This window comes from Halichoeres trimaculatus, unplaced genomic scaffold (assembly GCF_033239565.1).
Source record: "Halichoeres trimaculatus isolate MK-OKI-2021-1 unplaced genomic scaffold, fHalTri1.1 fHalTri1_scaffold_7, whole genome shotgun sequence".
In the NCBI taxonomy this organism is placed as follows: domain Eukaryota; kingdom Metazoa; phylum Chordata; class Actinopteri; order Labriformes; family Labridae; genus Halichoeres; species Halichoeres trimaculatus.
The window spans coordinates 21,388,862-21,416,327 of record NW_027437185.1 but is presented as its reverse complement, the minus strand read 5'-3'; the positions used below and the strand labels follow the sequence as shown (position 1 = coordinate 21,416,327).

Here is a 27,466-nt window from a genome sequence, read left to right as displayed (position 1 = left end):
CAGGACTGCAGATTTGGAACCCTTGTGTTAAAGTGGATTACTAGCTAGTCCATTACTAAACGTTTACTCTAGTAAGTTCAAAATTATGTTATTTACTGATAGAATTATTATCTAACATTTATTTTATGTGATGATGTGATGAAACGAACTCATGGAAGGGCCTGTTCATCAGGCTCTGCAAACCTTTTTTTTTTTAGCTGTGCAGTAATTGCATGAATTACACTTTGAACAAACTTTCTTATGTTGTAAATATTTTGCTGAATGTCAACAAATTTTATCTGACAAAATTGCTCTGATCTCATCCTCTTAAATCTGTCATGATCTCATCTCTTTGTTAGCTTTTAATGTGTAATTATACTGTGGTTGTTAATGTATTGGGTTCACCTGGGTTCCTTGTTTATTACTGATTTTAATGATTATTCAGTCTTTGAATTTTAAAAAGCTTTGGAAATAATATGTGGTATCACTTTTAATAATATGACGGCATGGCTTTAACTGCATAATTAAGAATAATTGGTTAAAAATACTACTTCCTTATTACTGCCTGTTGACTTGATTACTTTTAACCTATCCCTGTTTAAACTTAAACATGTAGTAGGATGTAGGATGGTTATATTTTCAGTTTGCATTGACCAGAAATTTAGAGGGACAAAAAAAAAAAAAAGAAAAAAAGAAAAAAAAGAAGAGGATAACTATCACTCTTCAAATAGAGCAATTAAAAACAAAACAAAAAAAAACATCATCCAGTGAAAACTTGAAGTCATTATATTGTAACAATCTGACCTCAAAATCAAAAACACCGATCCAACATGATCTTTGGGTCTGACATCCATATAAAAATAAAGACAAGATGCAAAATTTAAAAATTTCATATCAAGCCTTTTATTTGGTATACAGATATTCATAGAATTATACAGTATATATAGATATATGTATATATGTAACACATGTGCCACAGCAAAGTCACAGACAAACTTATATCTACTAATATAAAAGAAAGAAAAATGAAAATATAACATGTGCTTAAGTTCAAAGAAATGAAGCGCGCTCAATGAATGATGACCAAAACTGGAATGATGAGGTAACTGCCAGGCAGGAAAACAATGACTTTATTGATTTTATAATAATAATATTAATAATAATAATAATAATAATATAAACTAAAGAAACTGATCAAACAGGCAACCAATGAGTATAGTGGCAACATGGACCCTTAGTGTCAAACTAGAGAAAAGGATTTAGGTCTATAACACACGTACGTGCGTGCTTAAACACACACGCATGCGCACACACACACACACACACACACATGCACACACACGCACGCACGCACGCGCCCACACACACACACACACACACACACACACACACACACACACACACACACACACACACACACACACACACACACACAAACAGACAGACACAAACAGACACAAACAGACAGTGCATAGACATACAAACAGAAAGTGAAGTCAGCCACTCAGGAGAGCAAAATCTCTCAGTTGTCGTTAACACTTCTATGATTCACAACAGAACTCAGGCATGCTATACATCTAAAATTCTCTTTCTTACAAACTTACAAACACACACACACACACACACACATACTGAAAACACACACTCATGTACCACATCCCAGCATTACAGGGCTGACCCAAGCAACTTGTGTGCATTCACATGAATGAATGCACACGCACACACCAAATAAAAAAAGTAGTGAGAATGCATTTCACCCAAGCAGTGAAGGTCTGCATTCATGTGAACAGGAAAAACTGAGAGGAGAATGACATTAAGAAAGATAACTGGGCAAGAATCAAAGTCATAAAATATGAGAAACAAGGGTCCGGGATTAAATGGTAACAAACAAGCAGGAAACGTAACATAAAGAGACAAGAAAGTGGTGTGTATGTGTGTGCGCTTGTGTATAAACAAGTACATGTATCATATATCAGGAGCAGGTAGTGCTAATGTGTTTGACAATCTATCAGGAGTGTCTGGCGCCACCCTGTGGTCACTCTGAGTCTCTCTGCACCTCAGATGCATCTGCCCGACAAATGGGGCACGTTCTGTTGGCCTGTGGTCACAGAAAAGAAAAACAATATAAATTATTATGGGAGAAATTATCTTTTATTATATAAAATGTTCAATGATGACACTGTTTATGTTGGATGATAACCACTCCCACCCCAACTAAAGGGATTCAGATTATGACGTGTTTGTAACACATTTTGTATTGGTTTTTAACTTTTCACAACCCAATTTACACCAAAAAAACAAAAACATTAATTTGGTTAGTTAGTGACAAAGTCTCAATTCATACCAGTTTCCACCTGGTAATTAATCACTACCAAACCATATGATAAACCTCAAACATGAACACAAAATAAGTAGCAATGTACTACATGGAACACAGAAAGCTTTTTTGGGATGAACACTTACCCTCAGCCATTTGTCAACACACTTCCCATGGAACTCATGGCTGCAGGGCAGAACTCGCAGCAGTTGGCGGGACTCAAAATCACTCATGCACACCACACACCTGCAAAACAACAGGCATTAACACAAGAAACAACACAAGAAAGTTGTAAGAGAATTCATGAAGATTTTTTTTTACTTTGTTTTGTTCAGAGTCTAGGTAACCTGACAAACTCTGACAGAAATAAACAGTCTCTGATAAAAAGGTAAGAGACATCTGAACAGCATTTAAAGGTGTTTATCCACAAAAAGGCACATAGTTTTGGTGATACCGAGGAGCTAAGAACATTATCTCATAGAAGAATTCACCCTATCCACTAGCGATGATGTCATGGTTACAAAATGGTTGCACTCACAGTGTTTGCTCAGACTGGTGGTTGTTTGGATTGAACCGATAGGAAGGAAGTTGTTCAATGTCTCCCTTTGTCAATCCTCTGAGTTTGGCCTCTCCAAGACGTTCAGCCAGGTTCAAGAGGGCCTGTGAGTCAGAAAAAAATAAAAGCCCAGAAAAATGAGTCTACATCCAACACAGAAAAAGAGGATAAAAAGAAAGTGGATAAAGACTAACCTCATAATTTTCAACTTCCCCATCGTCTACATCCAGCTCCAGACTGATAGCAGGACCTGTAGGCTGGACTGGCAGCATTGAACTACACAGGGAGACATGAAAAAGAGAAAACTTTGAGTTCAGTTCATCTAAGGCTTAAAGCAACAGAGCTTTCTGATTTCATTCACAAAAACTGTGGCACTCACTGCCTCTGGACAGCAGATAAGTCTTTGTTTTGAAGGATTCATTCTTCAGTCTTATACCACTTTTTACCAATTTAATTTTTTTTTATCATTCTTCTTGCTGAAGTCTTGATTCGTCCATTTATTGTTGTGAAGCTTGTCAGCATGAACGGTGTAAAGACAGCCTGGATTAGATATTCCAGTTTGAAGAGAATGCACCATGTGTTCATCAAAATCCATCCCATTCTATTTATGTCTGTTATTGTAAGATTTCACCGTTATCTGACACTTTTTGAATATTATGTCAATTCTGGCCTTTTTGCAGCCATCTCTTTGTTTGATACTGTTGAGTATTTTGCCTTAGCTATGTCTATATGAGTGCACTACCTGAGGATTTCTGAAAACAATACCCAGCTGTTTCTGAATCCTCAGTTTATTCTATTAAATGACATGACAATGGTGGTTACTGATTTTAAACCCTTGGGTTGTGGTTTTTGGACTGGTGAATTTAGCCGAGGGGCTGCTATGTCTAAAAGACTATTAGTAACACATCATAACAGACATTCTGAAAACAGCAGCATATTTCAAATCATGTCCGGTCACCTGCTTAAAATTGAAACACCAATACATTTATCCCTGCCAGTCACATCTTGGAGAATGTTCTACTCACAGGAAGTAAGGCAGGAGGCTTGGGTGGTAAGGCGAAGGTGGCAGTGGCTGCTGTGATCTGTACCGTCGCCCCGGTAGACGCCGAGGGATAAAGTTTGGGTAGGACTGCGGGTCATTTGAAAACACACATAACAAGTTACTTTTATGTATCTTTTATTTTCCCTTCTGCACAAAAGTTAAAGAAAACTTCAAACTATTTTTTTGTCTCACCACTCCAAAGAACTCCTGAGGCAGAGGGTCATGGGACAGGAAGTGGAGTTGCGTAGAGTGTGGTGTGAGGGCAGGGTGGGTGGCGGGAGGATAGTGGAGCCCAGCACCTAGAGACAGGTGTTCCCCGAGCAGCTCCACGTCATTCTCTATCCTCTGTAACGGCTGGAATTGAAAAGGAAAATGTTTTAGAAATCTAAGCACAAATATAAAATGTTAACACAACATTGACTTATTCATCATGATAACAGACACACCTAAAATTTAGGCTAACCTTCCTACCTCTGAAAATAAAATGATTTCACTAAAACACTGCATCTCAGTCATCTGTAAACTGAAGAATATCAAGAAAGACTGAAACATGATTCACTTTGAAAACATCCTACTCACAGATCGAGCCTGCTGTGTTGGATAAGGTCCAAACTGTCCTGGCTGAGGCAGGTGAGGAGGATGGTGGGTCAGGTGTGTTGGGGGATGGGGAAGGTGGGGAGGAGGAAGCAGGAAGGCAGGGTCACTGGACAGCAGTGACGGGAAAGGGTAAGGCATTGGTAAGTGCTGGACAGAGCACGTCTGAAGCACCTAGCAGATGAACAGAGAAAAAAAAAACAGAAAGACTTCATTTAGTAAAGGAAGTTGAAATCATGAGTTTACAAAAACAACTCATCACAGAAAGAGAGCAGCTGATCTCAGTCAGACTCACTGGAGGAGGGACGCTGCACACAGGATAGTGCTGTCCACTGAAGACCACTGAGCATGCTGGGATCTGCTGTGGAGCAGAACGGGGCGGCAGGCCTGGGGGTGCCCCCGGAGGTGACACAGGATACGATACCGGAGCTGAACCCTAAATATGGAGAAGAAAAAGTCAGAGGTCCTGGACTTTAAACCAACCACATCAGAGTCCATACTAAAATATTCATTCTCTTAGAAGTATCTTGGATGATATTTGCTAAATAAAAAGCAGATGATACATGAACAGACTTTTTCAAGCTGTGGTTTCACGATTCTGATCAGTGCACTGGAGGTACAGACGTGCATGCTGTTTTTGAAACAGAGAGCACAAATCTGAGATAGTGCTTTGTTTGGAGTTTGTTAAAATTGTCTGCCAGAAGAGCTGACCTAGCCTGCAGCAGGGTGTAGCCTACATTAAGTCCTGGTCCTCCAACTAGATCCTCATCAAAGAGGTTGAAGTGACCGGCATCCCCTGAGGCTAAACAACTGTAGCCCAAACATCCCCTCTTAAAAAAAACAACAACCATGTCAAGTGCATTCAGACTGTTTTTTTAAACAACCACATAAAGTTAATGCTTTTCAGATTTAAAAAAGGCATGATTACTAAATTAATTTTTATAAAAAACAAGAAGAGAAAGCGTTTCTATTTGAACAAACAAGTGCAACATGTCTGATTTTAGAGGCTTAACAAAGGGCCAAGTGATTTATCGTTTGAACATCACTATGTGCCTGTGTCATATGACCTGAAATGAGCCACACTGTCACTCCTTTTCCCCTAATGCACCCCACACAGACACATGTTCTTATAAAGAGGCACCTGCTCATGAAGGTCCAGCACGACACTGCTCTGCTGCTGGGATGGGTGTGGGTGGGGGTGTGGATGTTGATGAGCTGCTGGGTGCAGCAGCCTGGGAGACATGTTTGGAGACTGGTGAAGAGGCCTTGGGGACAGGTTTGGAGGATGGTGACCCTGTCTCTCCTCTTGCCCTGGCCCCAGCCCTCTCGGTGGTTGCTGGCTGTAGGGCGGGTAGCCCTGGGGGGGAGCAGGGTGACGGTAGTTCTCATCCTGGTGGCCTGACGACGGAACGTGGTGGGAGTGCAGGTGGTGGTGGTGAGGGTGGTGGGCATTGTGGTGGTGAAGGTGGTGATGGTGATGGTTGTTGTTGCTATTGAAGTGGTGGTTGTTGTTGTGGGCGTGGTGGTGATGGCGAGTCAGCCGGTCTCTTCGGCCACGCTGGCGTCTCATTGGAGGACTGAGGTGGAAAAGAAGAGAAGACTTAAGAGGAGGCAACCATATTTGTGTCGCTATTCACATTAAACAAAATATAAAAAGGAGCAGCCACCTACAACAATTCACTGAAGTGTACTAATTCATTCCTATAATCATGTAAACCCTACTAACAGCTTTTTAAAACAAAGAAATGCTTTTCATCATCCACATTCCTCCATTTAATAGGAAACAATTTCAACAAGGTATGACAAAGCATCTGAGCCACAAAGCGTCTTATCATGAACAGGAGTGTGCTTTTGCCAGAAGCAGCCAGAATCTTCTTGTGTCTTCAGCCTGGAGCAAAGGTGAGGTCTGCTACAGAGGTCCATGAGCTCCTTTTTACTCACAAACTCCATGATCCCAGGTTTCTTTTATTAATACAGCCTTCAGGCCTGACTAATGCTGACTCAGATGATGTCAGACTAACAGCAGCTCCATCTGGGGCCACAAACGGCTTCAGACAAATTTTCCCATGAACAGCAGTACAGACTACGTGTATGTGTAAAATATTTTGAGTTCTCATAATAAACTGGCTCCACTTGAGCATTGATACTGACAAACAGCCAGAAAGAGGAAGAAGTTCATGACTTTAAGGCCTAAATCCTTTTTTTTGAATAGTATAGGGATGGAGAGACTCAAAAAAATCTATATATATGGCATCACAGAAGTTGATGCTTTAACAACAAAAGTTGTATAAATCAAGAAAGGCTTCGTCTGATGCAAACTGCTCTATAACAAAACTGAAATTTATAGAGAAAGCACAGGGCTCACACTTTGAAATGTTTATTTTTTCCCCATCATAAGTATTGAATCTATAGAAATGTTTCTTTTTTTTTAGATTTATCTAATAAAGATTCAAGATTCAATACTTAATTTTCATGTCGACTGTGGATTGGAATTTGTTTCAGTGGGCGTCACATACTGACAGCACTCGCACACCCATTAACAATAAAGACAAAAAAAAAAAAGATAAAATCCACCTGTTATATAAAAAAATCTAGTAAAATTGATCAGAAAGTAAGATATGATAAATAAAACCATAGAAATAAATATGGGTGCTTGTGGCAAAATTCAGCCAATAAACAAAGAGATTCAAAAAATGATAATTTTTAGGTCATTTTTAACTATTGCATCTATTTATACCTCAGCTTTTGTTTAAGTTATCTGAATGCTGTGCAGGTAGAACATTCAGATATGAATGATGTATGCACACATTCACACTAACCTGCGTCTGTTGCGAAGTGGAGTGTGGCATCTCTCTGGCATGTAGTGGGGGTGTGGTCTGCGGCTGGGAGGCAGTTCCCAGGGGCGAATGGGAGAGGAAGGAGTAGAGGGAGGGGCTGAGTTTAAATCCAACATGGACTGCTGAGAAAGACGCTGCCTTTTCGGGCTCGGGCTATCTTCCATCTGCACAGAGGTGAAAAGAGGAGGGGGGAGGCAGAAGCAGGGGGTGGGGGGTGGGAGGTTGGTCAGGGTAAAACAAAAAGAGCACAGACAAAAGGAGAGGATGAATAAGAAAACAATGAGATACAAATCCCATTCAAACAAGCAAAGCAGAGGCAACAGGCATGGGTCATGTTTCACACTTACTTTGTCCCGGTCATCGCTGCACACATTATCAGGATGAAAATGTAACACTCCTCCTGCAGAGAAAAAAATAAACCTTATCAGATGGGAAATGGCTTCAAAGAAACCATCAACAATGCAATACACACTGACAAACAGTTGCCCTGCCGTCAGAAATACAAAACCATACTAGGTTAGGTTTTTATTTTACAAATACAAAGACCTCTGGATGCAACAAAGCTGTCATCTAAATGAAGACAAGCTTATTTGTTTTAATCACAAGATCCAGTCATGAAAACCCTATTTTATGTAAAAAAAAAAAAAAAAATGAAGGTACATCTGACATTATCCATGTCAAACAACGCTGCTGATCGTTCTTTCCTCCAAAAAGCCTTCTGAGGTTCCAGCTTAAAACACAAGAAAGAAAGCCATCTCTGTAAGATGTCACACTGGACCGGTCTTCTGTGGATCCCAGAAAAAAAACAATCATTCCTTCTGATCTATCATGAAAAGCCAAAACATAGACTCACACAAACGACAGAGGCATCCACTTATTATTCGTCAACACATCACGGCATCGTTAAGATACAGACTATGCATCCTCCTGTGTCTAGTCATGGGCTCATCATCTAATTTTTTGGGGGAAAAAGTTAAACTACTGACTATTTAAACACTTTAACATTTTATTTCTGAATGTCAAAGTCATGAACTCAAAAAAAAAAAAAAAGTGGTCTAGGTTGCGCTCCAAGAGGTTCACCTTTGTGGCCTGAGTTCAAAACCCCGGGGCCTCTTTCCTGGATATCACTCCCCACTCTCTAGCTCTGTTTGCTGCTCTATCCACTGTCCTTTCCTATTTGATTAAAAGCATTTTAAAAAGAGTCCAAAAAATAACTTGACAGAAAAAAAGCAAACTATTGAATGAGTTGGACTCTTCTGAATATTTGCTGCTTTCTTTGTTTCATTCCCACTTCTTGTGGACTATATCTAATAGTTTTGGATGGTTTGTTGACCAAAACAAGCATTATAAAGACAACATCTTGGATCTTGACTTGATTTTTCCAGCACTTCACAGATGTATTTTGATTACCCAGATGAACAAAAATAAAAAAGAAAATGTTTCAGCTTAGGAGTCATCCCAGAAACTATATAAACAGTGTTGACTTAATCTATGACAATCAACCGAAACTAAAAGCCTGTCTAAAAAATAAAATTTTTGGAGGCATGTGCTATGCTTGAGAGTCCCTGAGCAAGTCAATGAACCTTTATTCATTCTGCCACAACAGGCCACTGCTGTTGCTTTCCTTTTTTGAATCTCCTTGAGCTAGGGATGAAAATCTCTCTCTAAAGATTAATAAACTGTCACAGAAAAGACTCTTCAGAGGCATCAATGATATAAGTGTGTCCCAAAAACTGGAATACAAGAAAAAAAAAATCATCCCTGAATAGCGCAGTAATGCCATAACATAATCTCAGAATAACACAACGCTCTCCCAGCTGTTTATCTGTCGGCCAACATGTGCAATCTGGAAGCAGCATGTGCATCCAGACATTTCAGCGGCTTAAGAAGGATGTCCTTGAACTCATCTGACAAGAGTTTCCTTTGAGCAGTCCCCCAAAAACCTTTAATCACCAAAAAGAGGGGGTAAAATCTTTCCTCCCCCCAATCTCTTCTCTGCTTTCTCCCTTTATGCCACCCTCATCCAAACAGCCCCCGTCTGGCTCCTCAGAAACAACAGATCTGAAAGCAGCCCCCCCAACTCCTTTCTTGTCTTTGCGATGCCACTCCAGAGCCATGTGAAGTCTGGCGATAGTGACAGCTCAAAGGCGCCCTGCTAGTGGCTGTGGAGAACAGAGGGATTGTCAGTTGACTCGCTAGTCCACAGAACAGCCAACCTACTGGCTTGCATCTCAATTCATCCATTCTGCTTTTTATTTAGGCCTTATGGGGTCCAAGGCCTTGGTGGCCGGTGTGTTTTGAGGAGAACTAGGTCTGTTAGTGGCAATTCACACAAGGAGCCAGAGGGTTCAGGGCAGAGACAGTCAGGCCTTGATGGGTTCTGTTTGCAAATAACAATCCTGTTACCCCTGAGCCTGGCTGCTGAGGAACCCATTTTTTCATGACAGACATTAAGTCAGGCAGGCAAGACTGAATCCAGGAGAATTCTGATCCTTATCTTACACCAAGACACAAGCTCTTACACTGTTATTAAAGGGAAACAAGCTAAAAATCATGTCTGGAGATCTCTGGTGATCACTGTTTTGAAGATCAGTAGACCCTGGTCACAATTGGGTTGCAGTGTTGGGAGTCTGACACTGACACATGTTATAATGCAGGCTAACTGGGTGATAACATGTTTGACACATGGGGGAAGAAAGAGGAGGGAGAAGCAGAGGTAACACCTCCACTCCCAACCCTGACACAGTCAGCATTAGAAACAGATGAACTGAGCCAATTAATGCTATTCAGACGTAATCCACATCCGTGTATTCCTGCCTTTCTGAGGTCGATCAAAAAAAATGAAAATAAAAAAAACAAACAAACGTCTGCAGACACTGCAGGCAGCGTCATAAGCGTGGCTGGTTTCGAGTAATGTTTGTCTGTCTGTTTTGCATTCTACCAGCAGAGCTCAGAGGCTGTGGAAATACGGGAAACAGGCAACTGCTAGATTCCAATGTTAGAATTAAAACCTTTTCTAGATTTTATTAGCAGCTTAATATGTATAGAAATCCAGAAGCCCCTTTTGTAATTTTTTCTTTAGAGTCAACACTATTAATTTGACAAAACTGTTAAGTTCATCAATTTTTGGTTTTGTGTATTATTATCAAATAGTTGAATTTTATCAAATCTAAAACAATAGAAAATGTTATCAGTATTATATTAATGGCCAAAAGCCAACTTGCTTTCTAATTACAGGAACTGGCTATTTAAGAGCAATAATTAACCTGCATGCAGTGATGGCAGGTGACATTGTACAGTAAAGTGCAAAGAAACCAAAAACTAAGCACAGATAAACAGAAATCTGTCATGTACTCTAAGATCCACACTTTTATTTTGCCTACACAGAAACACACACACACACACAAAGACCCCAGTCATTAAGGAAGAAGCATGTGCAGCTGTTCGGGAAACTGAGGCAGATCACACAGCTGGGAGATACTCTCTATAAGTCATTCACATAAGACCCTCTGTTGCTCAATTTGGGAAGCATGTGTTTTTAGTGGTGTCCCCTCTGTGGGTTATTTTGAGTGTTTGGAAGCAGTGCTGCTATTACAACAGAGGCCCATTAAAAGCCAGCTTTTATTCATTCACTGTACTATTTTTGCCATTGGGGGAACTTAATCTAGAATTACAGAAGTCACTTTCCTACGGTCAGCAATGGAAACCTGCTGAGCACCAAACTCACTGGTACCACTGTGTGTGCTTACATGCGCACAAGTATCCTGGTTATAATCCTGTCACATTCATGTGATATGTATGTAAATACAGTATCCTGGTTTTAGAAACCTGGATAAACTTTTATTCTAGTTTTTTAAATCCTGGATTTTCTCTATTGACACACCAGACAGAAACCAGGAGACTGAGTCATGAAAACAGATTACCCAGAGCTCTGAAGGCTCCAAACATTACATGTTGAGGGATGAGCCACAACTGCACACATGATGCAAACCTACATATATCGGTCTGATGCTGAAGCTCCAGTGTGTGGTCAAAATGTCACTAACCTGGTGAATTTACTCTTTTTGACATATCGGAGCCTTACAGTGTTTAATTTTTATTTTCAATCAGAACCTACATGTAATTAAACGTATGTATACAGGGAGGAATAAGCAGCTCTCATGAAAACATTATGAAAGAATATGGCCCTGTCTGCAGCGTTTAAGACCGTGGTCACCTTCTCCATTTTGAACAAAATATTTAAGCGATGCACTGCTGCTTAGAGTTTTATTCCTGTTATTTTGTGTTTCTCTGTCTTTTCTCAAGATTCAAGATTAGTTTTTGTTGTCTTCTTAGTTGACCAAGTCGTTGATCTTGTAATGAGGACAATGAACCATTTGAACTGTTTGTTTGATAACAGTTAGTTTTAAAAAACTGAAGAAACAAAAACAATGACACAATCTATTTTCTTGGTTTGCTTGACTCTACAACACCTTCTGAACTTGACCTTGAACAACTGAATAAGGCAAGTTTTGGACTATTTGGGGATAAGACGGGCTTGCACAAGTGGAAATAGAAGATAAGGCTAAATGATTACATTTATGATGGTAAACTATGGGGAATCCTTGATCACCAAACTCAGTGAGTTTTACTTTTGGAATTTAGACTTTAAACTGCTTTATGGCTTCACACACTGTTTTTCTTTAAACCTTGATGGAGAATACAATAGGAACACATCTCCAGGCCCCTGATCTGGTCCTCTGATATTTGTGGCTCCCGGTACTTCAGATTAGATCACTAAATCTTTTAGTAACCGTTACGCACCGATTTGTTTTAAAAGTATACCTCCACATAGTGACTTATATTATATTGTTTATTACTGACTTAATTGATGACTCACGGTTGAAATATGCACATTTTACCCATGGTTCGGGGTCCATCTTTGCTTTTATTAACTTAGGGAAATGCTGGTAAAACCTTTTAAAGAAAAGACCCACAACAACACCTGACATGGCATATAGCTGGCCTTTCAAGCAACAGCTGGTGGTAAAAGAACCAAACCTTTTAACTAAATATCTCAATGCCTGGTAAGCTGTTAGTGCTCACATCCCTCAGGGGTGTATCCAGTGTTTAGGTGTGTGTATGATGGTGCATCTGGCCAAGGTGTAGGCCCTGTTTACTGAGCCTGACTTACCAGCACCGGGGTGTCTGTGAGCTCCGTGTGAGGAGTGGCGCTGTGCCCCCGTGGACAGGTAGCTCCCCTGGGCGTGCTGCTGCTGACTCTCCGGGTAGCTGCGACCGCCGTGGTGCGGCACCCAGCCGGGGTTGCTCTGCTGCGGGTAGCTCACCCCTCCTCCGCCGGCGTTCATCATGCTCGCGTTGCCAACCGCGTTGCCACTGCCATTGCTTCCAACATTACCAGTTAAGCCGAAATGAAAGAAGCCGGATCGAGACCGCGACCGCGTCCTCGGGGGGTCCATGACTCGAGAGGAGGAAGAGGGCGGTGGTGGATGGACGTGATGAAGGTAGGCTGGAGGGATGGACGTCCAGAAACAGACTACCTCTTCAGACCGCGTCTCTCTATCTACCTGGTTACCTCTGATGACGACCGGCTGCTGCGAGTGTTTTCTGAGGCATTTAAAGCTGCTGGTTCAGTATAATGAGAGGAGATACCTGGAAGCCCTCGTGTGTCGCACAAACACCATCTGCATCGACCCCATCAACAAGCGGGTCAACCACACAGAAACCACGGTTTATTCAACCACTTCTACGCCTGCAAAAGTACTCAAACGACAACCTACTTATAACGGAAGGCAATTACACGAAACAATACAAAAACTACTATTTTCCCTAAGTTAGTTATCATTGAATTTAGTCGTTACAAAAACCACAGCTGTGCGAGTCTCAGGTTCTCTATTGTCTTTTCACAGTGAATCAGTCAGGATTTCCCACAGTACATTTATGTGTTTTAAAGGTACTTCTAGCACAAACTCGGCTGCTATTCCTGTAAGTCCATTGAAGATGTGTGTACTAACAAAAAACTACAAATGAAATTATAACCGGTCGCTTTGTAAGTTAAATACTTAAATCCCCCCAACACAAGCAAGATGGCTCGGTATCGAGCGTTAGCAAACTAAAGGAAACCAGCAGCCCTAACAACTGTCTCTAGAACAAAGTTAGAAGCATTCGTTTGTGAATAAATTCCAACTCAATAGCATCGGGTACCTTATTGTAAGAAGTAAAGTAACACCTATTTGCCTTAACTGACTAAACCTGCTCGTTCATTAGCATTATGTCGGTTTTAGAGCTAGCCCAAGGCTAACAGGAAGCGGAGTCTAGAGGGGAAAACAAGTCCAACAGTGCCGACATTACAAGCTAGCAAACGTCGCACGGTGTCGAGGTTAGGCTGGTCGCTGTACAGTGCGAAAGGCGAATTACATCAGACCGTATGAGAAAACAGATATCTACCTTATCCGTCAAGTGAGGTGGACAGTATTTGTTCAATTTAAATCCCCTCTCGCGTACGCTATCGACTGTTTTCTCTGGTCAGCGGGGAGTGTAGGGGAAGATCAATCAATGGGAGTTTCGCATCTCTGTCAAGTCAACCCCAATCGATCACAGAAAAAATGTAATCCGCTACTTGCTCGCTCTTTTGCGTGCGTGTGTATTCACAAGTCAAAACAAATAGCGGACAATATTTAAATCTAAATAACACTGACTATGACAATACTTGTACCATAGGATGCTATCGAGGTTGCTTTTCCATGAGAGCGTTTCATCTGAGTCGATTACTCTGGTCTGGCAAACCCCAGGCAGCTGCTCAGTTCATTAATAATTTAGCAGCTTCATAGCAGAAATACTATAAGACAACGCTTTGAACGCGACTGGCTTCACAGAGCTTTTCAGAGGCGACTTCTACATACGTTGGGGCGAAAAGGCTCGACCTGCGGACGGCTACCCCAAACCCCAGTTCTTGTTGGTTTTCGCATTAAACAATAAGGGAATTTTTTTAAATGGGAAGACCATCACAAAATTCATTTTTTCTGTCATTATTGTACAGTGAAATTTCGGTCACCATTTTTCTTTCTCGTCTCCAAGTCAGTCAGAGTTTGGTACAACTGAACTGGCTTTCACGATTGAAATGAAAGAAAATGAGTTAAACGCAAAGATAATTGGGGAGATTAAAAAAAAAAAACCCACACACACTACCCTCAAAAAAACATACAGTGTGTTGATACATGTATAGATAATTAGTGTTGAAAACAGGAGGCCAAAAGTCCATACAAAGGTAAATTGATACCAGATCCTTTTTAAACTTGTTATGCTATTCTAATGTTTCTCTTTTTTCTCTTAATACATAAATAAACACACCAATCAAAGACAATTACAAAAATGTTTATTCATCCAGTGACATGTTACCCGTTTGAAAAAAAAAAAAAAAAAAATTACACTTCATTTTCTTCTGTGACGTACTCTTTGTTTTGGGGAAAGAAGGTTTTCACATATGTCAACATATGGATGTAAATCCCCATGTTTTAACCCTCCCCTCTTCTTCCATCTCTCGGCTTCTCTGCTCTTCCTGCTCCTCCTGCCACCTGCTTCGTCTCTCCCCTTCATCTTTTGGGGAGGAGGTGGGGTCTTCTTATGATCAAGAAAAGGAGACCTGAAGGGGTCTGAGGGGTGATCTTCTTCATCATAATTCCTCAGAGGTCTTCCAAATACTCCCCCCTCTCGTCTGGCCTGAGCCTCTCTCCTCAGCCTCTTGACCTCTCGTCGCTCTCTGCGCCTCTCTGGCCACGTTTTTTTTCTTGCAGACTGGTTATACCATTCCTGCTTTGTCCTGCTCTTTTCTTTGACTGACTGATTCTCCTCACCACACTCCTGTGTTGGTGTGTCAGACTTCTGGTTTGAGAAAAGCAGGGATCCACTTCTTATGAGCTCTGCAAACACAGCATTAACAAAGGGAAAAATTACAGGATTACCTGTACAAGCCTGTAGAGTTAAGTTTGACAATGACTTAAAAGAACCTGTTGTTTGCAGAAACATGAATTGAGGATTACCATTAACAACGTGTCACACATGAAACAAATTTTCTCTACATTACAAACCTATTGGACTATACAAACAGCCTCTGCAGATTTGCCAGCTGTAAGAAGAGTCCTTCAGTTCATTGTGTTGATTATACAGCCTGCAACTTTATTATTCTGTTTCACTCTAAATGCTCTCATCAAAGCTGTTTCCAGTCATTGTAGGCAGCTGTTTTCAGAGAAAAAAACTCACATGAAGCCAAATACACTACCTGCCCAGCAAAAATCAGCAGAAGTAAAACACAAGTGAACAACGAGAGAGCACAATGATGCATTCTGCAACTACAAATGAATGAATGAATGACGGAGTGAGCAAGAACAGCTGAAAGCAGACTGAACACTGGATTTTAAGTGTTTTCTTGAAGTTGACCATTCATGAATATTGTGGTGATGATTTGCACACAGTGTCTTGACATATTGACACAATGTCACAAACATATAGAAATACAAACATATTGTTATAGAGTGAAACTCAACACTATCTAAAAATCACAATTTTGCAGACCAGTCAGTACACAGGTGTATTTTGGGAAACCATAACAGCCCTTTAAGGGTTAAACCATTCATGCCCTTAACTGCATCAGATTCAATGTAACAGCCAATGTTAAGCATTCCTGGAACTAGTCAGCTGTCTGCAGCATACAATTTGTTTTCATAAGCCATTTCTATGAATTCTCAAATGTCTGATAATGCTGTAAATGATAAACATTGTACAGAAAAAGAAAAACTGCTCGAAATCCTCTCTTACTTATTTCCATGGCTACACTGGGAGCCATGGAAATTATGGAAGGACACACCAGAGACATCATTACCAGTCTTTTCTAAAATTGGTTAATGAGCTCATAAATTTTCCAATGACACACTTTTGACACAGTTTATCAGGACAGCTCAAAAAAAGGTTGTAAAGGAGTTTCTGGAGGGTCTGCTGTTGATAGTATTGATTGACTCAGTAATTAGAACAGAAAAAAAAATCATCATTTCAACTTCATGAAAAAGAGCTAACGTGGCTGAAGTAAAAGCTGAATTCATCCCCCAGTACACACAGCTTAAAGAAGCGCTCCAAACTTGTTTGGCAACTCAGGAAGCTTAATGGCACCTTATAACCAAGAAAGAAAATATGTAGGACTGTTTTGACTATTCTTGGATGCTGTGGTTTGTGAGATCATCCAAAGAGTCACTCAAAAAGTTAAATTTAAACTTAAAGGATGTATAACTTACATCCATATGTAGCCTAGTTCATGTCTATTTTAATCAAGAATTCTTGTGTTTCATGTATATGACAGGAGACGGATGAAAATAAAGCTGATCTGTCTGTTTTTCTAGCTCCATTCCTTTCTGCAGAAAGATAATTATCTGATCTGTATCTACAAGTACAACTTGATATTTTACAAAATCAGAACCTCTTTTCTTTTGTAATACAAGCAGGAGATGAAACATGTGAGCAGTTCATCAGCTTCACAGTGATGAAACAAGCCTCAAAAGCATGGATCTGAGAGTACATGATGCTGAAAATTGTGTCTTTTTCAATGTAAACAGTGAAACCTCGCCGCATGGGTTCCATTTTTTTTTTCAATAATGAGTCCCAAAACATAGCAATATTTGCAGCCTTGAAGACCAGCTGTCCTTCTATTTGGTGACATGATGACAGTTTTCTCTATCTCTGTGCTTCAAAGATTATTATTGCAAGAATGGTGGGTGGGGAGTGAGGGCGAATGATATTTATCTGCATCTGAAGCTTGTAGTGAGATTCCATCATGAGTGATTATTGCAAACTGTTTTATAGAAGCCCAGTCTGGTCAGGTGTGAACAGACGTGTTTTAAACTGGCTAAGATGGGATCTGGCATAACACATAGGAATGTATTTTTCACTCAGTCAATTTCCTCACAATGAAGAAATCCATTGTACTTTTCTGCACATATAAAAAATGGCAACAAAAATCTAAGAAGGTCCACGTCTTACAAGGTAGATTGTATTTAAGATGGTCATGTGTAGAGCTAGTTTTTCATCACAAGCTTGAGTTATCAAAGAGTAAAGCTGCAAATGGCTGGCTTTAGCCACAAGTCTGATAAAAAGCTATCTGAATGTAATGCAAATGAAAAAAACAGGAACATGGTGCACCAGGGGGAAGTGGGAAAAGAAGCTGTCAGTCTTGGCCTGCAGGGGTCGAGGTATGAGCGGTAAAGATAAAATGGGCAAAAGTGTTGAGACCCAATGCTGAGGCCTGACCCAATGTGGCCCTAGCAGGGCCCCTAACACTCAGTGTGATCCCAGCTGTGAAGTATGGGGCAGTAAATGGTGAGCATGGGTGATGACTATATCTTGCTGATGTGTAGGGCTGAACAATTAATCAAATTTAAATCGACATCGCAACGTAATACAATGCAATTTTTAAATTGCAAAGGCTGCAATTAAAAAAAAAAAAAGAAAAGAAAAGTTTGAGTGCATTTAAAAAGTGCAATCCACAAGTATACATATTTCAGTGGTTGAGCCAAAACTTTGTCTTTATTTACAGTTCTGCACTTTATTTAGTGTGAGATTCATAGAAGAGAAGATTCCTATTGAATTTCCAGACTATAGTTCATACCTTGCCTCTTGTTCTGCAGGACTTTGTTCCTTTCTCTGATTTTATTTAGGGAAATTAATGATAGTTTTATTACACGTCTACAAGGCTTGAAGTTAAATAAAACAGTCAATATTCTACTGTGTTTGTAATAGTGAAAGATACATTATTCATAACAATTCATCTCATTTCATCATAACACGTGGGCCTGGCCTACAGGAAAGAATTGTTTATATGTTGACACTATCCTTTGTCGTGTTGGTCATACTACAGAGTGTTGTGTTGACTGTGTTAAGTGAATAATGTAGAAGACACACACACACCCTAAAAATTGCATTCTAAATCACAATCGCAATATTGGTCCAAAAAAAACGCAATTAAATTATTTTCCTGCTTGTATTCCAATCGTTCAGCCCTACTGATGTGTTAGAGTGAGAGGAGGTGATTGAACATTAGATTTGTCTCCTTTGTACAAAAAGGGACAAAGTCAAAATCATTCAAGAAACTGCATCCTACAGTTTTTCAAACAGTTAAAGTCCTGGGAGATCCAGATTCTTGAAGATGCACTTCCTTTGTTTCGGCATGGTGTTGTGGTCACCAGATAACTAAAACAGCTCCAACATTACAATTCTCAACTGGAGTAATCAAAGGTAAAAGAGCAGAGGAGTAGAAAAGTGGGCAAAATGGCTTAAAGTCAGGGACAGTTTGTCTGTCGTACATCAAAAGAATCATTAAAAGAGGACCCTTTAAGGGTTAGATCTAATTCCAGACAAGTAAAACCCCTAAAATCCACACTTTTCAAAACACACAGATTCGTGAAAATGTTTTTCATAACAGAACTGTAGTCTTAATATCAGGATGTGTTCTCACCTTTGGTTCCTCTGTGGTCTCTGGTGTGATGGCTGAGGATGTCATCCATCGTGTCATAATGACAAACATAGGGAAGAGAGAGAAACGTCCCGCTGATCCTCTTAGTGCATTCCTGATTCAGACAGAAACACAGGCATAGATGTAGCAAAGGCAGCCTGAAACTAAGCTTGCATAAAAAAAGGATGTAGACAAAGAGAAGATCCAGATTGAAAGTGAAAAAGCAGGGGGTTAAAAAAGACAAGTACATCAAATCTAATCTAAAAGATAGAACATGAAAACAGTTATTTAGAGATACACAGAGAGGGTGGAGACACATAAGACAGGAAGTGTGCAGTTTTAAGGCAAGTCAAGAGAAAATCAAGAAGTAGGAAAGGAAAGATGGTAAGAGCAAACAAAGAATTTCTGCTAGCTTACGTAACCATAGTGTCCTTGCTTTGAGCAGTTGTAGCAATAAGGTAGGCACTTTTTATTTTGGAGGGCGATGACTGTTGATGGCCTGAGAGGAACCTCTAATCGGATCTGCTCAAATAAATAAGTTGACACATAGAAATACAGCACAAGTTGAGTTTCTTTAAGTTTAAATGATACACATCCACACATCAGAGCTGAGAAAAAATGAGTTGGTTGGTAGAATATGCATAACTTTAAATTTTGCCAAGAGTATACTGAAATAATTCTGTATCTTTCACATATCAAGAGAGGGGAGCTTTTATTTTTTTTTAAGTCAGAATAAAAAAAGATGCAGGTAAGTCAGGTTAAAATATTACTTACAGTCAAATGGTATTGTCTCCACAAATCGGGGCAGGCCTGAGGACATCCCAGGAGACAGAGAGAGAGTTACTCTTTTGAGATACAAGGGAACAAACATGGTGCAACTGCAGAAAAATGACAGACGGTTGGATAACATTGAACACTTGATGGAAAAGGCCCACACATGCCTAAGACTGCAGAATAGATGCTTTTAAAGTCATTTCAACATGTCAACACTTTTTTCAAGAAGTCATATCTGGGTCTACAGGACACTCACATCAGAAAGGTGTCCCACCACTCCACAGCGCTGGCAGTGCTGATTCCGCACTGGGGGTCTTTCACAGGGCCTGGAGCTGTGTGAAGGCAGTCCACAGCTAGAGCAGGGGCGGTCTGGGCAGTCCCACTGGATGTGGCCCATGATCCCACAAAGGATGCAGACAGGATGTTTCTAGAGGCAGCAGAGAAGTGTTTAATTTGGTAAAATTTTAACAGCAAACTTCTGCTGGTACAAAACTTGGAACAAATAACCTGGTAGGCTGGTTGGTAAGAGCAGAATTCATCAGAAAATAACAGTGAATGTTATATTTACACTTGAATTTTAAAACTTCAAAGATTTTCATCACAGGATATCTATTTTCTTTTGGCTTGACAGAAAAATATTCAGTCTATGCAGCCAAATACAAGGCATCATTATTAAAGCAGACAATGAGTGCATGCAGAAAACAAAGAGGAAAAAGTGGAAATACTCCCCAGCTCCAAATTAGCCATGATGGGGATCATGTTACACATAGAGGAAACTATTAAGAGTTTTAGTCAGTCAGAAGTTTAAGCAGTTTGGTCAGTATTCCAGTCTATTGGAGGTAAGATTCATTTATTGAAAACAAAACAAGCTACAACAAAGCTGTAATGACTGTATAAGAATAAGAAAAATGAGCAGATGAGGGTGTTCCTTTACCTTGTGATAGTAGCAGCTTCTGGCAAGATGTCCTTCTCTATTGCAGTTGTTACAGATCTGAGATTTACCAGGCAACCAATAGCGGAGGTGCAGAGACTTTTCAGCATCGCACAGGAAGTAATGACAGGCAGTATTGTAAAAAAGCACAAGCTGTTATTTTAGACACCAGCAAAGTTTAAATAATTTTAATGAACTTTGAAGATAAATCCACAATACAAGAATTAGAGTTTCTCAGAAGTTTTTACAATAAATATCTTTATCACTGAAAGTGTTATCCTTGATTAGTCAATATGTTAAATTCTGTGTATTTTCAAATGTACTGTATTCAGTGATATTTACTTTACAATAATGACATTAACAAATAATAAGTATTAGCATTACTAGCGTTATTATTATGTTATAACTAACATATTTTAGTAGTTACCTTGTCCTTTTCTGATACAAGCCAGGTATCTTTCTTTGACTTCACAACCGGATCTATACAGGGAGAAGAAACATTTTCCAAGATATGAGAGTGAGGCACAAAAACATGTTGTAATTGTGATTCCTCAGATGAGGTAATATTTCAAAGTTCACACAAATCCAAAAGAAGCATTAAAAAAATAGAGAAACATGGGGAATTGATACCAAGCCCTGAATTTAGTATTTCTAAAATAATCTGTTTAGTGGAAGCTGTAGCTCTCATAACTGAAAATTTGATGAAAAACACCTAACTTTCTCACAACGAAACACCACCAGGTGAGGAAAAGGGACAAAACTTTCAAACCTTTTTAACCAGCAGAGCTTCTGGCTGCCAAGATAATATAAGATGGACTGGCTGTACAAGAGGGCTCCCTGATGTGAACATGAGTCCCTTCATTAATGCTAATCAGAGCTAATGCCAAAACCAGATGAAAGGTTGAGCAAACTTACTTTTAGTAAGTCATATTGTCATGTTGTCATATTATTCCTAGATGGCATTTATTTATAGAAGTGAATCTAGACTTGCTTCTGTCTTAATTTCTGAATTTGATTAAAAACTATTCCAGGCTGTAAATCATCTGGTACTTTGCGCCACAGTCAATTAGGTATTGCTGCCAACCAACAAAGCAGACAGACTCAGTTGGAGGTCCTGCACAATGGCTCTCACATTTATTTATAAGTAGTCAAAATTATACATTCTGTCAAAATTCACCTCAATAAATGGCTTTTAGCTGAAGGAAAACAGTGTTCAACACAGTTTTATGGAAATGTTGAACTGAAAGCTATTTTAAACTCAAGGGTAAGCAGGGATATCAATTTACTTCATTCATACACAGTCAATAGAAAACAAGAAATCCTTGATCTCATGTGGCTTACCTTGAAATAAAAATAAAAAGCTGAATCTGGGGAATGCTATCATTTCTGTTTGACTCTTTAATCTTCCCTTATTATCCGTTATTATTCCCCTTACGACAAACCGATAATCATGTAGGTAGGCACTCTGAGAAGATTTTTATTTTTTTTTAAGAATACTCACAGCTACTTTTTTCTGTTCAGAATCCAAAAAATGCAATTTTCACAGCCGAGCAAAAACTATTCCCCTGGAAATACAACCACTGAAACAGGATGATGGTCTTATTTCACACAGTGTTCACCCACACTGTGATCAAATGTAATCTGACCTTCATCCCCTGAGCCTTCCTCAGAGCTGTTACAGTAGCTCAGGTTGAGCTGGATTGTTGAGTCCTCGACTTGCTCCTCTCCTCCAAGGATCATCCACTCCTCGATGGGTTGGTCAGTATCTTCCTCCTCCTCCTCTGAGTCTACTCTGGAAACAGGACTAGGTCTGCTGGTGCTGAACGCCAACAGGAGCGGGGGAGAGCTCTCCCTGCTGAGCCGTGCAGCATGTGTACAGCTCTTTTGGTGTTTTTGGTGACTGAACAGGATCTTCGCCTCGTCTTCTGAACTACTTGACTCCCCGAAAAAGAAATCCATATCCATAGTGCAAACTGGAGACAGCAGCTGTGCAGCGCCCTCCACCGATGGCTCACTGAGTTGCTATCCAATGCGATGGCTAAAAGCTAAGTCCACAAACACTTTCAAAACTGAGGGCATCTGGAAACGGACAGGTATAAATTTGCGGGTTTAGACGTGTCTCTTTTAAGTGTGTTACTATGAAAATTGTTTTGAAACATTCAAAATACAACACACAACCGGCACGTGGGTTAGAAAGACTAGCCGGTGCTATGCTAGCCCTAGCTCTTAAGCTGCTAGTTGAAAAGAATAGTAAACTAAACCAGGGTGAATTTACCTTGAACAAAAACCAAGGCGTCATTTGAGTGCGTACTGCTTTAGACGACCCCTGTCTCGGTACCAGTTTCACACAGGAGGAAACACCCGCAACAGATCAACTTTAACTCATGTTTACATGTTACAGCGCCTTACCAGGAGTTTTCGAACGCTGGACAACCAAAACCTTACCCGGAGTTTGAGCATAGTGGGTGATGCGACTTGTAGGGTGAAATCAGGTACATTGGAACAGTTTTTGTAATCCCACGCATAACTACAAACATAACTGAGCATATGATACATTTCTGAATTTCTCAAGGTGTCTACCTACCTTCTTTATATTAAGGAATTGACTTTTTTGTGGCTTTACCTTTCAGTGTAGTTGACACAAAACTATAATTTTGTTACAGGTCATGTTTACTGGAAAAAGTTTTACACTGAGTGTTTTGTCTGTAGTCCTCACCACTTCTCTGCATCAGTGGCTCCTTTTTTCTGCATTCAGCTACATGTAAGTTTTGTTTCCTACATTTTCCTCTTACACTTTCCACTCTCCTTTGCACTGGCATCAAATCAGATATGAATGGAGGTTGAACCATAAATTTGACAAAGAGATCAAGAGGCAAAATATGCAGTGGCCCAAAAATTCATTTATTATTGTAGCTTTGCCGCAACGTGTACACTTAACATCGAGGCCCCATACTGGTTAAGCTTTAGTTTTCTGCATTGAATAGGCTAATTGCATACATTTAGATGGTCACGTCAAATCAAACTATGACGAGTGTTAATGTGAAAAAAATGTAAGGTCTAAACGTGACAGAATTGAAGAATCAGCTTAAAATTACAGTCCATTCACAATGTTTTTTTCTTTAAATCTTCACAATTTGTCCTCCAAAGTTGATTTTTGTTTGCTTTTCTGTGGATCTGTGCTGCTAAATATGTCAAGTGCCTCTGTTTAAAGGCTAAATGAATAAACTAGACTGGAGAATTACCTGAAACATGCTGTCAAAAATGTTTAGCCATGTTTAGTAATTTTGGTGTGTGTGTGTGTGTGTGTGTGTGTGTGTGTGTGTGTGTGTGTGTGTGTGTGTGTGTGTGTCTGTGTGTGTGCGTGCGTGCGTGTGTGTGTGTGTGTGTGTGTGTGGTCAACCCTTTATATATAAGCGCTCAGTTGCCACCCAAGTCCCAAAAGTCTGGACGTGTCCCTGCTTCCACAATGGGCTTCCAAGACGCCGCTGTTCACAGTTTAGGTGCTTATGACAGTTGAACGCCACTCTGCTCAACAAACAGAGGCATACCTAAATATTGCGACCTGTGAAATTTTTTAAGGTTTCTGCCAAAATTTTTTGACATAGGTTTCCATATCTTAGGTAGGCTGATTTAGTTAACTTAAAAAAATTAAAAAAAAAAAAAAAAAAAAAAAAAAAACTTGATCAGAAAGCCGGGATTGTTGCTATGGACATACACTTTGGACAGGTGCCATTCGCCGTCGTGCACAGTAAGTAGGCAAATGATGTGTCTCGTTTAATTTAAGATTTTGAATCATCTTCACTCTGGAGAAATCCATTTCGAAGAAGTTATACGGCACTTTTCCTTTAGGTAGTTTGGAAGTAATTTGTTTTGATAAGTAATTTTGGATTTACTGCTGCGCTCAGGACACGGAGGGTTGAACCAGCTCGGCGGGGTTTTCATCAACGGTCGACCGTTACCGCATGTGGTGAGGCAGAGCATCGTGGAGCTCGCGGAGCAGGGCGTGCGCCCCTGTGAAATCTCCCGCCGCCTGCGCGTGAGTCATGGGTGTGTCAGCAAAATACTGACCAGGTAATGTAGGCTACTTTTTGATAACCTAATTTATACATCACTCAACTCATTGATATTGGGTTATTCATGATGGGGCCGATGTGAACGTATTGTTACGATCTCAAAGTACGAAATTTTATTTTGCGAAAAAGTTTTCACTCTAAGTTGAATTTCATTTTACTGTCTTCAAATCATTGAATCTCAACTGTGATTTTCTTAATTTTTTTTTCCTCACTTTAAATAAATAAATAAATAAAAAAAATCAAATTTATGGAATTTAGTTGAATAACTGTATAAAAAAAAATATTGTTGTAAATTTAGGTTCAATGAAACAGGAAGCATCAGTCCAGGAGCAATTGGAGGCTCCAAACCCAAAGTAGCCACACCCAGAGTTGTGCAGACAATCCTGCAGATAAAGCAGTCCAACCCCACCATGTTTGCCTGGGAGATCAGAGACAAGCTACTGCTGGAGAGAGTGTGTGATCAGGACAGCATACCCAGTGTCAGCTCTATCAACAGGTATGGATGACCTTATATGTGTGTTTACATGAGGTTTGTGTGTCACAGATATTGAATGAAACAGAGAGTGAATGTCATCTGTCCTCACAGGATCCTAAGAAACAAAGTCCTGCAGTCGTGTAAAATCAGTAAGTTCTTCTGCCCCTTCTTGTTTCTCTTGAGCCACCTCTGATGTTTTCCTCAAGCTGACTTCCTATCTTTCATTGTCATCAGCATCATCTGCTGCCAGTGAACCAGATTGTTCTTCCAAGTCGACCCACTACATCAGTGAAATTCTCGAAATAAAGAAATGCAATAGAAAACGCAAAGAAGGTAATTTACTCTGTGAGTTTATTCAGTGTTTTTATGTCTCAAGATCTCTGAACTGAATGAACCGTTTTAAAGGTCTTTCTTAATTGCAAACAGCTGTGAGTTGCTTTTATTCAGTGTTAATGTTTTGCTGTCAGAGTACAAAAACATTTTTTTTAAATGTTTTTTTATGTACTTATAGTAATAACAAATGAATGACAAACCACCCCTGTGTCTGTCAGTACTTTTTTAGCAGAGAAAATAACCAGACTCATGTAAAAAAAACCATTACTTAAACAGACAGTAGGTTGAAATACAAAATAATAATAACAAAATAAGGAGCCCAATTCCTCAGACATCCTCTGTTCCACTGGTTCAGACACATTGTGGATTTCTTTGCAGAACAGGTGCTGAGATCACAGTTGGTCCTCATCAGTAGTTTTAAACCTCACAGCAGACTGATGCTTAAAGCAGGTGGTCCTGTGTTAATATTACCCAAGCTATAACAACCTCCGCAGCAGGCTATCCACCTCAGCTCCCCAGGCCTCTGTCTCTCTCCCTGCTTTCTCCTCACCTCAGGCTCTCATTACAGGCCAGCTTACACCCTCTCTTCTCCATCACTGAAACCATTAGAACAGGGGGTTGAATTAACAGATGTGTACTCAGGCATTTGTATTTTATCATACTAATTAGAACAAGTGAGTGGGGTGGATAAAGGATGTTGAACCTGAACCCTGGCAAAACCTGTTTTGTTTTCCAGGTGGAGACATCTCCTTCATCAACTCCAGCAGCCAGCCATGCTGCTGTAATAACACCTTTGAGGGACCACTGCTGGATGCCTCTTTCCGGACTGACCTTTTATCCTGGTCTACCAGCTTATAACAATCAAAACATCTACAGTCAGACTTTATTAAATAGAGCTGCATCTAACACACACGTATGTTCAATTTTACTTTTTCATAACGTGTTTTTTCCTGTCTGTCGTCCTTCTTAGGGCTTCTTTGTCATTAGAGCTGAACAAGAAGAATAGCCCCCCCCCCAAAAAAAAAAAAAAAAATGTTGTAAAAATGATTAACATCTATGTAAGAACAATATGTGAATAAAGCCAAAATTACACAGTCACTATTTGTGTTTTGTTTGTTTATATATTCTGGTGTCAGACAGAGGGGAACACAGCATCATCAGTCCAACATATTATCTCCCATCCTGGTTCCCCTTGTGGCCATTTGCTCCACAGCAAGAGGTTGAGGAAGGGCATCATTAGGGACCCTGTGATGTAGAACAGGGACTGTTTTCTCTGCTTAGTGTAGGTTTCCCACTCTGCATGAGGGATTAGAGGTGGAGATGGGAGGTGCCAGAGGGACCAGCAGGGTCAGGGAACACTGCTGTGAAAGAAATCTGTTGCCAGCGACGGGCATCGTCTGCAGGGGGCTTGTAAAGAGCAGACAAATATTTTCAAACATTTTTTTTCTGCATTTGCACAAACTTACAAGCATGCATTGGAGAACCTTTGTAATAGATACCTTTCATTTATGTAATACTTGGAAATTATGATCAGACGTTGACCTTCAATCAAAATAAAGTTTATTAGAAGGAATTTTAAATGTTTTACACCCTGCACTTCGAGCCAAGAGGCCCATGTGTGTGTATGTGTGTGTATTCTGTATTTGTATAATTGTAAATTAGCTTTAAAAATTGAAGCCATTAGATAGTCTATTCATCTTGGCTGCTGCACTGTTAATGAGAAGGGAATCATTAATACAGGTATCTCACTTATCAGTCAGTTAAATCAAGATTAAGCTTTGGGTTTTTGTGTTTGTGTACATACTCACATGTTTTATTGACTTTGAGATTGTAAAGCTGTCTTGCTTTTCCAATTGGGTTCAAAGTACAACAGTGTATTTTCATTTGGGATTTTTACTCTGACTACTTCCTTCTGTAGAAATCACTGCAGCATTTCCTTGTCTGTTTAACTCGGAGAGTCAAACAGACTCAGTCAGCTGAGGAATAGGGAGCGAGCAAGCTTCTCTGAGCATACTTATTGACCTGGAATCATATCAAATATACTGAAGCCTTGACAAAACG

General features: G+C 39.9%; 3 protein-coding genes across 4 annotated transcripts; 1 reads left to right on the top strand and 2 right to left on the bottom strand.

Annotated features, from left to right (window-relative positions):
- Nucleotides 1–858: 858 nt before the first annotated feature.
- Nucleotides 859–13,908, bottom strand: rnf38 (ring finger protein 38). The gene is made up of 12 exons (XM_074674559.1): nucleotides 12,499–13,908; nucleotides 7,673–7,725; nucleotides 7,308–7,489; nucleotides 5,630–6,065; nucleotides 4,784–4,924; nucleotides 4,474–4,662; nucleotides 4,087–4,248; nucleotides 3,878–3,981; nucleotides 3,047–3,128; nucleotides 2,835–2,956; nucleotides 2,443–2,542; nucleotides 859–2,077 (listed from the first exon to the last, which is right to left on the bottom strand). Exons 1-12 carry the CDS (start codon nucleotides 12,782–12,784, stop codon nucleotides 2,015–2,017), a joined length of 1,920 nt encoding a protein of 639 aa, XP_074530660.1. The 5' UTR covers nucleotides 12,785–13,908; the 3' UTR covers nucleotides 859–2,014.
- Nucleotides 13,909–14,711: 803 nt separating this feature from the next.
- Nucleotides 14,712–22,937, bottom strand: LOC141793016 (zinc finger CCHC domain-containing protein 7-like). Of its 2 annotated transcripts, none has more exons than XM_074673324.1 (8): nucleotides 22,171–22,937; nucleotides 20,952–21,004; nucleotides 20,528–20,623; nucleotides 19,850–20,020; nucleotides 19,594–19,629; nucleotides 19,237–19,341; nucleotides 18,823–18,934; nucleotides 14,712–15,244 (listed from the first exon to the last, which is right to left on the bottom strand). In XM_074673324.1, exons 1-8 carry the CDS (start codon nucleotides 22,487–22,489, stop codon nucleotides 14,757–14,759), a joined length of 1,380 nt encoding a protein of 459 aa, XP_074529425.1. In that variant the 5' UTR covers nucleotides 22,490–22,937; the 3' UTR covers nucleotides 14,712–14,756. The 2 variants fall into 2 exon arrangements, with proteins under 2 accessions (XP_074529425.1, XP_074529426.1); XM_074673325.1 differs by having other exon boundaries at nucleotides 20,528–20,584; nucleotides 22,171–22,489.
- On the top strand, nucleotides 22,515–26,408 carry LOC141793017 (paired box protein Pax-5-like). The gene is made up of 6 exons (XM_074673326.1): nucleotides 22,515–22,617; nucleotides 24,430–24,595; nucleotides 24,896–25,093; nucleotides 25,184–25,221; nucleotides 25,307–25,405; nucleotides 26,142–26,408. Exons 1-6 carry the CDS (start codon nucleotides 22,554–22,556, stop codon nucleotides 26,261–26,263), a joined length of 687 nt encoding a protein of 228 aa, XP_074529427.1. The 5' UTR covers nucleotides 22,515–22,553; the 3' UTR covers nucleotides 26,264–26,408.
- Nucleotides 26,409–27,466: the final 1,058 nt, after the last annotated feature.